Genomic DNA, 14,047 nt, shown 5'->3' with positions numbered 1-14,047 from the left:
CCCAGGAACCAGAGCACCAGGCAGGGGAACACGCAGAATATGATGACAGTGCATTGCAAGCCGCACATTTACACACATGAATAAGGCAAGATGTATGTAAAACTATATTGATTTGGGGGGAAATACACTCACACACTGAGGGGGTTTGTATTTAAAGATTTTTTTTTTTGCCTTTTTAATGAGAAGCAGGCCTTGTAGTTAAGTAAATGACTGCTCCTGTTCCTCTGTGGATATAAGTTTGTGCCGTAAATATCTAGCAAATAAATATTTATATGATTAGGCCTGTTCCCATGATAGCAAGATTGCCAGTTTGAATCCCATTGCTGGCACTCTGATGCTTAACACCCTTAGCCCTAATTGTTCTAGGGCAGGGGTGTCAAACTCCAGTCCTGGAGGGCCGGAGCCCTGCAGTTTTTGGTTTACCCTCGTTTAACACACCTGATTCAACTCCTTGTGCCAATTACAAACACAGCACTTGAGCTGAATCATTTGTGGTAGAATAGGAAAGAGCCAAGCTACACAGGGCTCCGACCCCCCAGGACTGGAGTTTGATACCCCAGTTCTAGGGGTACTAGATGCTGGCTGATTCTGTGCTGTGCTTGCTTTCATCTGTATTTCTACCGGTATCTCATAAAGAGCAAGACTGGATGAATAATATATCTATTTTCTATAATATTGTTCTACGTGACTGTTACAGTACATTGTTTTGGCAGGGAACGCAACAAGAAATCTGATAATATTTTAGTGTGATAGACCATAGAACAGCACAGAGTGGGACATTACTTTTTAATATTATTTTAATTGGTATTTAGGAATACCGTGATCTATCGACAGGCCCGTTGTATGGTGTGGACAATCGAGGAAATTGCTGGGGGGGTGATCCTCATGCAGGGGACCCCGCTGAAATAATTTTGTCCTGGGCCTAGGAATTAATCACGCTGGCCCTGTATATGAAAACAATGAAATGAACATAAAGGTGTGGTATTAAATATTTTATTTGCAATCTTAGAAAACTGTATTGTCATGGAGTTGTACATTTATATCAAGCTCACACACATTTCAATAAATGTATTTATATTCAAAAGCAGGTTTAAAACACTGTTGAGCGTTGTGGAGAATTTTTTTCTAGCCATTCATCCAGGACATGCAGATTCCTCTCTGCCCATCGGATATTCTTCTGGATTGTTTCTAATATGACTTCTGTCACCTTTAATTCATGTCCCTGGGATTTTAGCAGGTCAAACAGTGCTTTTGCCTGTCAAGAAAAATAATTGACAGTGAATGTGACAAAAGTGATAATATGTGAATGTTTAACCTTTTTATCTGTGATTATTTTGCAAACACTACTTTAACTTTTCAGATCCTCTGAAGAGAAATCCACCCACCCAACATTCAGTAGTAAACAGCGTACTTGCATTAATTATAAATTACTAAAATTTGCTTTTATGTCCTAATAATTATTTCTTGAAAATGTACAGTTTAAACTGGAAATGTAGAGTTCGAGATATTTGGACAGTAATATTTGGGCAGTTTTGGCTCTGTACTCCTGTGGCCTGTTTTTGAAATGAAACAGTTTCTATGACTATAAAGTGCTAACTTTTGGATCTAAATTGATTTTCAGATTGGGTAAACAGTGTAGCCTCCATTTTTAGTAGACCTAAAGTAATTGGATGGCCTATTGCTCAAATGCAATTGGGTTTCATTTCATTGTTACTTTATGAAAGAAATAGCCAAAGATCTTGGGAAGATTCTAGGTATTGGAATTTGTCCCTGTATCAGCATGAGATGTAGCAATGCCATTGAAGCAGGCCATCGTGCATCTGAAAAACTGTAAGAAACTGGTCACAGATAGCCAAAATAACATATCAAAATCAGTGGCTTGATACATTATTAAGATGTAAGAGTGCAAAGGTGAGCTCAGCTATTGAAACTGATTTGGCAGACCATAGAAGAGCAGTGAATTGAATGAGAGGAGAATAGTTGGAATGGTAAAGAAAAATGTGGTTTATAACTGGTAAACAGATCAAGAATACCCTTCAGGATATAGGTGTAGATGTGGCAAAATTCACTATTAAGAGAAGATTACATCAGCATGAGAATGGTTCTGAAATTCCCTGTATAAATGTAGGAAATAAGTGATACAGGTAAAACACTGCTAAGGGCACCCAAAGTCACCAGGTTGCTCTGGAAATTCAAGAGAAATTTAAGATGATAGCATCAATTCAGCAGCCATCCAAAGATGAATAAATCTTACCTGCTCCAGCTCCTTTTCTGAAGCAAAGCTAGACATGGTTCCTGTGAGGATCTTTCTTATAGACGATGACCCCAAATGAAATCTGGTTAAAATATTGAAATGTATTTATGTATTTGAATCGTTCACTGCAAAACTAAATTATAAATTGCATTTACAATTTGATAGAGTATTTCAGTTTGTCCTGCTTTAATTTTATTAACAAAATATTAAAAAACCCACCATTTGAATATTTTCTTTCTTACTGTTACTTTTTTTTCACTTTAATCTCTATGAAAAATGTGCAACATACAAACAGTTGATTTAGTATCACTGATCTTAATCAGTAGCATGTTTTTAAATTTGCTTAATTTCTATAAAGAAATGTATGACTACACCCTTCACTGAACACTGAACTGGAAAAAGCACTGTGCCAGTTCCACACCATGTCACATCAGATGCTTATCTGACTAAATACCTGCTGGAGTAAAAGAACCTTCTCGGGAGCCAGGAGTATTTATTTCTAACCACTCACTTGCAGACAGGTAAGGCTTCATTTACTTTGCCTAACACTTGCGTTTCAGCATCACGTGTGCAGTTTGCTCAGGACAAATGTCCTCGGTGATGACCAACGGCATGGCTCCATAGACATAAAGCATCTCTTTCAATTCGAAAGGCATTGTGCCTTGGAAGAGTATTCCAGTGTTCACAGTAAAATACTGTATAGGTTGTGACATATAAAACATTCAGAGAGTACAGAAGTATACCACAGAATGGGCATATGTACAATTCGAGTCAACCGCCCAAGAGTGAGTAAATGCTGTCCTGTGATTTTGCAATTTTGGAGAATAAATCAACACAACACAACAATATGAAAGCTTACTTCTCCAACAGCTTTTTCCAGTTTTTCTGGACAAAATTCCAAGCCAGCATGTGTCCTGCAGGGTTTCTAGCGATGGCAACAATCAATGTAGGAAGATCCTGTGTTTTGATTGCCTCCCCTTCCATAGCCAGATCAATCAATCTGCCAAGCAAGCAAAAAACAAAAAACAAGCTCTATACACATCTAATTTAATTACCTGATTAAGTGTTATATAAGACACTGAACAATTTGCCTCATAACACTCAGATTTCCAAAAACCATACAAGTCAATGTAATCCATGTTAGGCACAGCATAACAGATAGCAATCAAATGGAAATGCAGCGTGACTGTTTTTTCTGAACTGCTTCTTACTGAAGCCACAAACAACTCACTTAACATGTGAAAAGATGAATATTTGGGACACCAAAGTATGGATTCACAGTCAGAGGTGTCAGACCACAAGGATTATATTGGCAACTATGTTACATATATAAACATATAACTTAATTTGACTTGATTAAAAGAAAATGTGCTCTCAGTATGCATACTTATTGAGCTTCTCAAGGTCTTTGCTGCAAGTCAGTGCAAACAGAATCTTTTTTTTCTCAGCAGAGGACAGTGTTTGGCTGTAAACCTGAAGGAGGAAATTCCAGTTGGATGTTTGCTGGGCTCCCACGAGGTACACTGGTCTCAGGACAACTGTGGGGACACTAATGGAAGACAGGATGGACAGATTTCCTTGATATGGTTAAATAAATATATGTCAAGTCCTTAACGGTCAAAATATTATGTTAACCAGTCTAAAACGCACGTGTGTAATACCTATGCATGTGCCACCTTTAAGTTACTAGAAAAGGGATACGTGTTTCTGGACTGACCTCTTGGCTCCATTTGAAGAAACCCATTCACTAAAGATCTTGGAGGCCCTTTCAACACACTGAGGGTATTCAAGGCTACAGGCCAACTCCAGAAGCTCAGCTCGAACCTTCCTTTCAGACAGAGAGCCATCATCGCTCCATGTCTGTTTATCTATGACATCCTTGAAGTACCAAAGTATATAATTCTGGAAGAACAAAATGGTTTCAGAAGCTTTGGTAGGAGGTAGTAATGTCCTGGCATATTATGTCTTTATGTAACTCGTGCTACAAATGATTATGTAGAATAAATCAAACTAATTGCTATTTTAGAACAACTGCACTTACAAAATCTGAAGAAGTATAGTTAAAAGTTACAGCAATTCAAATAATTATTTATTTCTTGTCCATCACTTATTAAGTACGGGGTAAAAGTGACCCTGGAGCTGATCCCAGGATGTGTTAGGTAGAAGGTGGGGGATGTCCTGGACAGCTAGGTATCTATGTTCAGCACTTTGGTCAAATTTAGTTGTTTTAAATGTGCTATAGAAATAAACTTTGTCCTTGACCTCTAGTGCATTATAGACAGCTTTAAATGAAGTGTGACCGCAATATTAAAAAGAGCAGAGAGAAGCCAAACCTTTAGCTTTCCTGCTGTTTCCAGGATTCCCATTTTCTCCATCATCCAGTGAAGCACATTGAGGTATGCGATGCCCTGCAGCAGTGGCATGTTGTCAGTCTCCTTCCTTAGGTAGCGAGTTAGGTCCAAGGCTCTGTCCAATGACAGCTTTCCAGCACTGTATAGCGGCCAATCAGAAAAGATCATTAATTCATGCAGTAGAAAGAAATTTTTGTATGCTCTCTGATTGCACTGAAGGAGGTATAAACTTCCCATCTAAAATCCATAAAATTCAAGGTTGCGAACCTTTTCCTGTGTTCCAGCTGTTCTTGCATCTCAACCTAGACTTATGGGGACCCCCAGCCAGTCCAAGTTTTTGTTTCCTCCCAGCACCGTACCAGAGCAGGGAGCTGGGAGGGAACAAAAACATGGACTGGCTGAGAGCCCCCCAGAACCATGTTGGGAAACACAGCTCTGTACTTATTAGCTTACATAACTGATAATAAGAATGGATTTTATCCAAGAGGGTGGAACTGCACCTTCATGGTTGGGGGTTCAAATCTGACCCCCTCTGATTGTGTGTGCAGCTTGTATGTTCTCCTCTTTCCATCCAGCAGTCTAAAGGCATAGTCATGCAAACTGCCTTCTCAAAATGATCTATAGAGTATGTTTGTGCGCATATGAGTGTGTGTTTGTTCTCTTGCCTTGTGTCCTGTATTTCCTGGGATAGACTCTATTATCACTGTGACCCTATCCTGGATGAACAGTAATGAAGATGGATGGGTTTAAGATTAGCTGTTCTTCTTATGGAAAGGCTCTACGATGTAAATTTATGGCCTGTGAAAATATCAGATTAAAGAAATCAATGCAGTTTAACAAACAGGTATAGGCCATGATACCTGACAAGCTGAAGGGCATTGTGGATGAGGTTTGTCCTGTCCTTGCTGCTCAGTGCAGAATAGTCATGTTCCAGCAGGTAAATCAGCTCATCCCACCCTCTGTCTCCATAATGCACCATGTAATACCCATTCATGTCGACGTTGAATTTTATCCAGCTCACTTCTCCTTGCAGACGAACTGTGTCTAATTTTAAGGAATGAAGCAAAGTAAATGATTATTAAAGTGTCCCTGATATGCCAGTGATGTTTGTTCTGCAAGATAAAACAAAAAAAACAAAATATATATACCTACACACATACATATACATAAATACATACACACACACACACACACCAGTCTTTGTCTTCAGTAAATGTCTCCACACTCTCTGGGATCCGCTGGTCACGTAGGTGAGAGGAATATGCCACAGGTACCTGTTGAACAGACACATACTCACAAAACATACTAGGAAACTAGACAACCATTTGCATTTACAACTATTATTACATGTGAAGTCATTTTTCCCTTCATTGCCTTCAAGGGATTAGGATGGTTTTTATTTATATATAGTGAGACAGGAAAGGTTATCTTAATACATTTTTTCAAGTGTGGAAGAAATCAATAGGCCTTTTAGAAATCAACAAACCCTGGTGTAGCTAAGTGATGTTTGCTGTCATAAGATCAAGGATATGGATCTATAAGTATGTGATACTGAGATCCTGCCTCTAAATAATGCATTCAGCTTTTGATGACTCAGAAGTGCTACAGGACGTGGGCTTGCCATAGGTTAGCCTAATGATGCCCTGCAGATCCTACAGGCCTCTGCAGTGTCACGCACCCTGACTGTAGAGCAGGGTACTCTGCGTCATCCTCAAGCACTCCCTTCAAGAACCTGTCCTGTCGGATTTGCACCAGCTGCCCTTTCCTCTCCACTGTGATCAAAGGTATACCCATCTGCTTGGTCCAGGTGTCCATCATGCTCCTAATGTCTGGGGTCTGTGAACATGTGTAGCGGTGCTGCAGCAGCACATGGAAAAAACACATGTTGGAACACGTCAAAGTGACCTCACACGGTGTCATTGTGAAATGCCCCTAAACCAACATGATATTCCACCTTTCAAAAGATTTGTCTTTTTCAAACTTTCTAGCATCAGTCACCATTGACACAACATCTAGTTACTGAGATTAATCCTATGAATACTTTAAATGTTTAGAATAGGCCAGCACGATGTGCAAAGTTAATATCAGCGCTGCATGGTTTGCACACGAAACTGTCACATTGCAGGGACTGCACCGAGCCAATCATAATCTTTTTGCGATTGCTGCCGGCCTCGCTCATGGACAGTGTGGTGTGTTTGTCAGAAGTTAAACACGAAGAGTGAGGAGGAGAGAAGCTAACAAGAATCGGTCCCCAAAAGACATTCGCCTTCCACTGTACAGAAATATTGTGGATTCCGTGGAGACGATACTGAGCAAAAGCAAGTGATTTGTCAACAGTGCTTTTTGTAGACACAACTCATGGAAACACTACCAACTTATCTGACACTATTTGTTAAGTAATAAGTTCTGTTTGTCTATAGGTTATTTTGGGTCAATCTTCATCTCCTTTTTTGCTTCATAAATATCCCATCGTGATATTTGACTTTTTTCCAATATTGTGCAGAACAAATTTAAAATATTGATGATGTATTTTTAATATGCAGTACATAATCTAATAGATACACTCAGACAGTGCATCCATATGCCTCTAAAGTATAATGCAATGCACTACTGCAATCCACTGACTTTGTATCAGCACAAGACTGATGTATGACAGCGATTAATCAGTCAAAGATGTTAGCAATACTTACAGCTGTCCTTTCAGCTTGGGAGGAAGTGTAGCAAAACTCCGTCGTGGGAAAAGTATCTGCAAAGGAAGTCTTCAGCCAGAAAAGAAAATATTAAAACATTCAAGTTTTCAGCATTTGGTTTATTTCTTTGATATTGAAATTCTAACAAATAACATATAAGGAAGGAGTGCTCACATTTGCTATGGAGTTCCACAGGTCATTGCTTTTGGCATTTTGGTAGCTGTACAGCTTTAGGTAGCGTGTGATTCCACTCCTGAACACCTCCTCAGACAGGAAGTCTCTTAGCATGTTTAGGATACACGCACCCTAGGAAAGCAAAGGTAGGATAACAACACAGACCCCTCAAGTTCAGGCCAGAACCTCTTTGAACTTAACAGATCACTGTGCACCAAAACAAACAGGTAGAAGAACAGATTCTTCCCACAAGCCATCACTCTTATAAACAGCGGACCCAGTTGCCTTAACTCAGTTGCACTGTTACCCCCCACCGTTACCAAGCAACCACTCATTGTTGTGAATGACTCACTATACTTATTGCATTGTACTTAGGGCTGCATGATATCACATTGCGATTATATGGCGCATACACAATAATCACCTGGGCTTTAGATGACCGGCATAAACATTTGTCTGGACGCGTGCTTTTCAGTACTATATGGACGTTTACTTACACCCACAATTTGGTAAGCAGATAAATAATGCACCTAAAATATTAATGAAAGCCGTATTGTGACACTCAACATGGCAGCAGCAGAATAACATGATGGTGTATACAGTTTTTCTGTACCTTAGCTGCAAACCATAATATCATGATTATAATATCCACCTTCCCATTGATTATCCTGTTGACAGTGACAGGGAACCTGGAACCTATCACAGGTAGCAAAATAGGCGCAAGGCACGGGAAGACCCATACACACAATCTGTAATTTAAAGACTTTAAAGATTCACGTGGACCAATTGTGGGTCACTGAGGACTGGATTGGGAAACACTGCTGTAGAGAGAAACGGAAGCTAACCAGAGAAAACTCACACAACACAGAAAACACATACCGGCAGCACACAGAACAGAGTTATGGCTCAATCCCACCATCCTGGAGGTTTCAGAAAACATTGCAACACACTGTGCTTTCCCAAAAATCACAATGAGCTATATAAATGAACATGAGCTGACGCGACTAGACATGCAGAATCATAATGAGTATATACATGTTTGGGGGATAACACCGCATTTCTGTGTGCAGTACTGACCTTGTCATAGGAGACCGTGTCAAACATCTCCATAATCTGAACTGGAGTTTCAGCTGGGTTAGAGATGGGGTGTGAGGAGTTGAGACAATCCCTGGAGATGGCTCCAAAACAAACATTTAAGAAATAATCATCCTGAAAAATACAGCATATCAACGTTAGGACTACGGCCAAGGTAAACAACAAGAATAAAACAAGGATTGTTCCAGGAATAGTGTTGCATAACACAGAATAATTTACACTTACAACTGGAATATCAGGATAGGTGGTGCTGAGTGACACCTTCTCCATGTACCTGGCAAAGCCTTCATTCAGCCAGATGTCGTTCCACCAATCCATCGTCACCAGATTGCCAAACCACTGTGACAAAAAGTGCATGCATAAGATTTCAGCTGCCATTTCATCAGCATAGGAAAGTAATGCTTGTGAAGAAGATGGCAAAATACTCTGTCCACTAAAACTGAAAAATTTACCATAGAAAAGTGATTAATATTGTAAAGAGGAGCACACAAAAAGAACAAGCAAGGCATTACTGACTTTTCTTACACGGCTCTCTGGAATGCTTGATTCTGATTGGTCAGTTGAGACATTTGCAGGTTCGTTCTTTTCAAATAATAACCGCTCCAAAGTAATAACACATAGCCGGTACTACTTGTATGTTTAAAATCCCTCCGCGCCAACAAAGATTACCGTTTAAAAATGTTAATTTAAAACAAATATGCCAATAAAATGTTTCAAATTCATATTCATGTCCAGTTTTTTTCCTTATGTGGCAAGTAGCCGTGTAATAAGCGGGATAATGTACATTATCCCTTACTTAGACACCAGTAGCATACACGTGCATAAGAATTGGACAAGTCAATGGTCACTGCAAGGCACTATACTCTCTGCTGAATGCCCGTTCATGATGAAAATACCTGATGAGCTAGCTCATGCCCTATGATTCTGGTGATCTCCATCTTGTCCTGGGCAGATGATGTCTGTGGATCGTACAGGAGTGCAGTCTCTCTGTAAGTAATTAAGCCCCAGTTTTCCATAGCCCCTGACTGGAAATCTGGTATGGCGATGAGGTCTATAAGACAAAACTCACATGTGACTGTCTGCCACTTAAAATAGTTATAAAAAAATTGCAGTATTTTTAACCTTGTCTTCGATCGCTTCACATTTTTACCTTGTTTTGGCAGTGGGTAACTAATGCCAAAATAACTCTCATAGAATTCCAGCAGTTTTACTGCAACTTCAAGTGCATGGTGAGTTTGATCCCACTTCTCAGGAACTGCATACACTGAGACCTGGAAACATGCATATTTATATATTTAAGCCACTTTCTCCATCCTCCTCAACATTAGCTGATGGTTTACTTATTTTCGTTAATGTGTTATGTAAAAAAATATTTTTCTAATACTTTATGAGAATCAAGACAAAGCAAGCAACACTGTATGTGTATGTGACTAAGACAGCCCTGGACCATTTAAGCACTGCAATGCAATTTTTGAGTATGTGTGGGGACAAGTATATATTACATTGAGGGGAGCGAATATTCCCTCAATGTGATAAAAAAATAAAACTTATTTTGACCTTTTGGGGACATTTTTTTCAATCCCCACAAGGGGACACTGAATTGTATAAAAATCTGTGACTGTAATCAAAAAGCTAAATTGTATTTTGTTTGGTTACTTCTGTTTAAGGTTGGAGCTGGGTAGGTGGTAAGATTGTCAAAGCTAGGATTAGGGTTTTTCCCACATAGAAAATAATGGAGGGTCCCCACAAGCTATGAATACAAACGTGTGTGCATGTGCGCCTTGTGTTGTACTGGCTTCAAATCCACGGTATTGCCTTGCCTTTTGCCCTATGTTGCCTGAGATAGACTCCAGGCACTGGATAAGTGTATAACAGTATATGTATATAATAGAAACGTTGACACCAAAAAAGAAAATCAGTAAAGCAAGGCACCTCACCTTTACTCCTGAGGATGTGTTGGCTGTGACAGATCTGAAATCACACACTACATATGCCACCAGATAGGTGCTCATTCTCACACTTTGGGCAAAATGATCCTCCACTAGACCATTACCAAGCTCAAGTGTTCGTATCTAAGGATGAAAGAGAGATCTTTTTTTTCTCCACAAAAGGATAGAGCTTCCAAACGAAGATGTAATGCAATCACTGAAAACATAAGTCATGAAATGAAACTACGGAATAAAACATAACGGGGTCAAATAGCTGCAGTATACCTTTGGCATATTTGAGAGTGCGTTATAGCTCTCTTCCCGCTTTATCCTAACGGTAAACGTGGCTTTAAGCTGCGGCTCATCGAAACAAGGGAAAGCCATCCTCGCCGCAGTAGGCTCGAAATCGGTGGCAGCAAGTATCCTTCAAGGAGAGAGGAAAAACACATATGTGCTATGGAGTGCATATACATGATACATAAGGATGTTATGCTTTTACATTTACAATTAGTCTGTTATTCGTTAAATATACGTAACATAAACATTACATGTTCACAATCTTGCAGAAAACTAGATATCTAATTAAGATATTACCTCTTTTCACCGTTTTGGGTCCGGTAGCTACTTTTATAAAAACCGTCGAAGCCATCCGCCAACTGTGCGTGAAACTGGATGTGAAGTTGATACTTCTTGCCACCGCGGAGTATTTCGTGGGCCAGCAGGGCAATCTGCTCGTGTTGTAGATGCTCCAGGACCGTAAGGGTCTGCTCCGCGATACCGTCCTTCGGGTCGTCCTCTAGTACAATCTTTGCCAGCGTAACATTTAGATCTTTGCTGTGCAGAACTATGTAACTCGTGTCTTGCTTGATATCCACTTCGATCTTAACAGATCCGGTAAAGTGGAGAGTGGTAAGACTCGGGTGAATGCTCAGATCATAGTGGTTTGGGAGGACATTACTCGGAAGTCTCATTTTGTCCCAAGGAAATATGTGCTTGTTTATGACATAATTAGGGACACCGTAGCAGCCTAAAAAAATATAAAACCATACACAAAAAAATCCGTTGCGGTATATATATATGTGTCTCCCTTTGGTTGCAGCCATGATTCAAAGTAAGTGCACAGCTCGTTTGTGGTCATTCGGAGTTTGAATGTAGTTCCTGTATAAGAAAACGACAGCAAGATAAAAGTTTGCACACGGATCTAGATACAGGATATTTATTAACGAGGCAACAACGGCTGCGGTGTATAGTAGTCGAGCTCACAAATGAAGCGCAAAAAATCTGTAGTAGTAGATTAGTAGGCCGATGTAACACGCAATACAATTATTTTCAACAAATTAAATTCAACTGCTTTTAGAAACACTGCATACAAATAAACACATTATATATGTCCCCTGTTATAGCCACAACGACAATATGACCATAAAATGGTTTAGCGCCGTACAGAAATCTTACAATTGTTTATAGTCGCGAGAAACAACTGACGTGACATACTGATACGAGGCTGTTTCCTATCGCACTCAAAAACTTTCGCTTTCGGTTCATACGGAGCTGCAACGCGGATACATTATGCGTGATTATCGTAATGCTGCGTGGCGTGCACGCAATTTCCAACGCAGTTGAGATGCGCCTGCATGGCGAGCCACAGTTTTAGAGCAACAGCAGTTTCAGCCCAGTGGCATTCAACGCATGCGCAGTAGGGTATCGCGTGAACCTTTGAATCCACGCAGCGCACGAGTCATTTGACTTGTACGCGTGGTAATGTTGAAGCTGTGTATATTTCTAGTATAGATATAAATAACTGAATATTACGCTATTAGTAAAACATTTTGTTTGTTTCAGGAAAAAGTACGATGATCCCCGTACACCATGACTGCATGCCGAGTTTATTCAATTTCACCTCCACCACTAATCGAACTCGGGCTGTCAACAACCTGGAAAGATATCCACAATCTCAAGAAGCTTCTCAGAAAAGACTCGTCAACACAAGCTTTCCTAACCTTCCTCAAAGTCCTGCGTCAGAAGCAGAGATACAAGCTGCTACCGTCCAAGGCACTGAGGTCCAGTTAGAGGAGACACAATTTCAGTACTGGTACTCGACCGGAAGTCAATGGAAAAGCGACAGTACCGAAAGTACCGTACTTTGTGCGGTGGAAAAGCGCCCAATGGCATCACCTCCTTACACGAAAAGATTATATCTTTAAATGTCAGTCCCTGAGGGAGTGATATAAAAATGGTTGCAACAAACGCAAAATATGGCAAACATGCTGGGGAAGATATGGGTGGGCCACACGGACATAACGGGCAGGACATAGCACAATGGTTGAGCAGACAGCCTGCAATAAGACATTCTCCGCAGCGTAGACAAGGGATCTCATCAGGCTTCTCAATAATTCTCGCTGATCCATACAGAAACTGATTTTCTGTAACATATCCTTTCAATTTCATAGGAAGGACTGAATAATTACCCATGCAAGATTTGAACTTGTACAGAATGTCCTGTGACTCAGGTGATGAATACATACGTGTTCATACCCCGAGAATGCCAGGTACAACCATTTAGTGGTCATTTAATTAAAGATGTGAGCAATGCAGATGATTTTATTGAGGAGGGGCAATGCAGAACTGCCAATGACTCAAATTAGCAAACTAAAAGCCTAGATTCCTTCAAATCTGAACTTTAAATAATTAGTTTAATTCCCTCCAACGGGCCGAATGGCCTCCTCTCGTTTGCAATTTTCATGTTAAGTGGATTTCATAATTTCTTTGCTTAGGGGTCATGCCTTAGAAGAGATGAGGTTATGTCTAGGTGGTGAGTCCAAAGAGCCCAGTGAACTCTTTAAATATTTGAGTGAGCGGTTTAAAAAGAAATGTAGTGGCTCTCAGCTCTTTCATGCATTCTACAACCATAACGCTTTCATGACTATTGTCATGCACTGTCCAAAATACTGAATTATCGTCATTAGTTGTCTCATATTCGGTGCATTGTGGTTTTATATGCTTAGCCAAAGACCGCTTCCATGCGGTATTTGCCAAAGTGTGGATTAAGTGCACATTAAGCGCGCTGCACTTAGCTTGTTTGAGGGATGGGAAACCTTTGGATACTTGCGCTAAGCACGTGAACGCTTCTGCCAAGTGTGGTAGTGTGTAAGTGTGTACTGCAAATGGGAAGAAGACAGTCATTTTGTAGACAAAATGCAGTCTGTGGAATCACAAAATGAATTGTCCCCTTTAGTATTAATTTTGTAACAATATGCATTTTGTCATTAAAGTATACATTTCATACATGCAAGGCTTTGGAGGAACCATAGCCTCAGATATGCTACCCCTTGATGAGAGAGCCATACCTCAGTTGTAACTGAAGTACACCATCTACTGGTGTAGTATATACTCTACATGTAATGACTTACCATATGATGAGCTGTTACGTATGTATTTTTAATAAACAGGAGTAGCTATAAGGTAGTATTGCCAAGACTTAGACTATAATTCAATAAATATTTTTCCTCACATGACTTATTGGTGGTATTTAGCACTATTTAGCTGAAATAATAG

The 14,047-nt window shown here is 40.0% G+C and overlaps 1 protein-coding gene across 4 annotated transcripts; it reads right to left on the bottom strand.

Moving 5' to 3' along the window:
• Positions 1-977: 977 nt before the first annotated feature.
• Positions 978-12,173, bottom strand: LOC111839277 (endoplasmic reticulum aminopeptidase 2-like). 4 transcript variants are annotated; one of them, XM_023803033.2, is made up of 19 exons: positions 11,948-12,173; positions 11,087-11,650; positions 10,778-10,916; positions 10,502-10,636; positions 9,715-9,835; positions 9,461-9,615; positions 8,790-8,903; positions 8,547-8,678; positions 7,470-7,601; positions 7,296-7,364; positions 6,284-6,462; positions 5,800-5,879; positions 5,466-5,649; positions 4,588-4,744; positions 3,972-4,156; positions 3,642-3,803; positions 3,114-3,254; positions 2,255-2,336; positions 978-1,255 (listed from the first exon to the last, which is right to left on the bottom strand). In XM_023803033.2, exons 2-19 carry the CDS (start codon positions 11,593-11,595, stop codon positions 1,091-1,093), a joined length of 2,841 nt encoding a protein of 946 aa, XP_023658801.2. In that variant the 5' UTR covers positions 11,596-11,650; positions 11,948-12,173; the 3' UTR covers positions 978-1,090. The 4 variants fall into 4 exon arrangements, with proteins under 4 accessions (XP_023658801.2, XP_023658798.2, XP_023658800.2 ...); XM_023803030.2 differs by having other exon boundaries at positions 9,461-9,835; XM_023803032.2 differs by having other exon boundaries at positions 9,461-9,835; positions 11,987-12,173.
• Positions 12,174-14,047: the final 1,874 nt, after the last annotated feature.

Source organism: Paramormyrops kingsleyae, chromosome 2 (genome assembly GCF_048594095.1).
Source record: "Paramormyrops kingsleyae isolate MSU_618 chromosome 2, PKINGS_0.4, whole genome shotgun sequence".
In the NCBI taxonomy this organism is placed as follows: domain Eukaryota; kingdom Metazoa; phylum Chordata; class Actinopteri; order Osteoglossiformes; family Mormyridae; genus Paramormyrops; species Paramormyrops kingsleyae.
The sequence above is the reverse complement of the archived record's forward strand: the minus strand, read 5'-3'. Positions and strand labels throughout refer to the sequence as shown.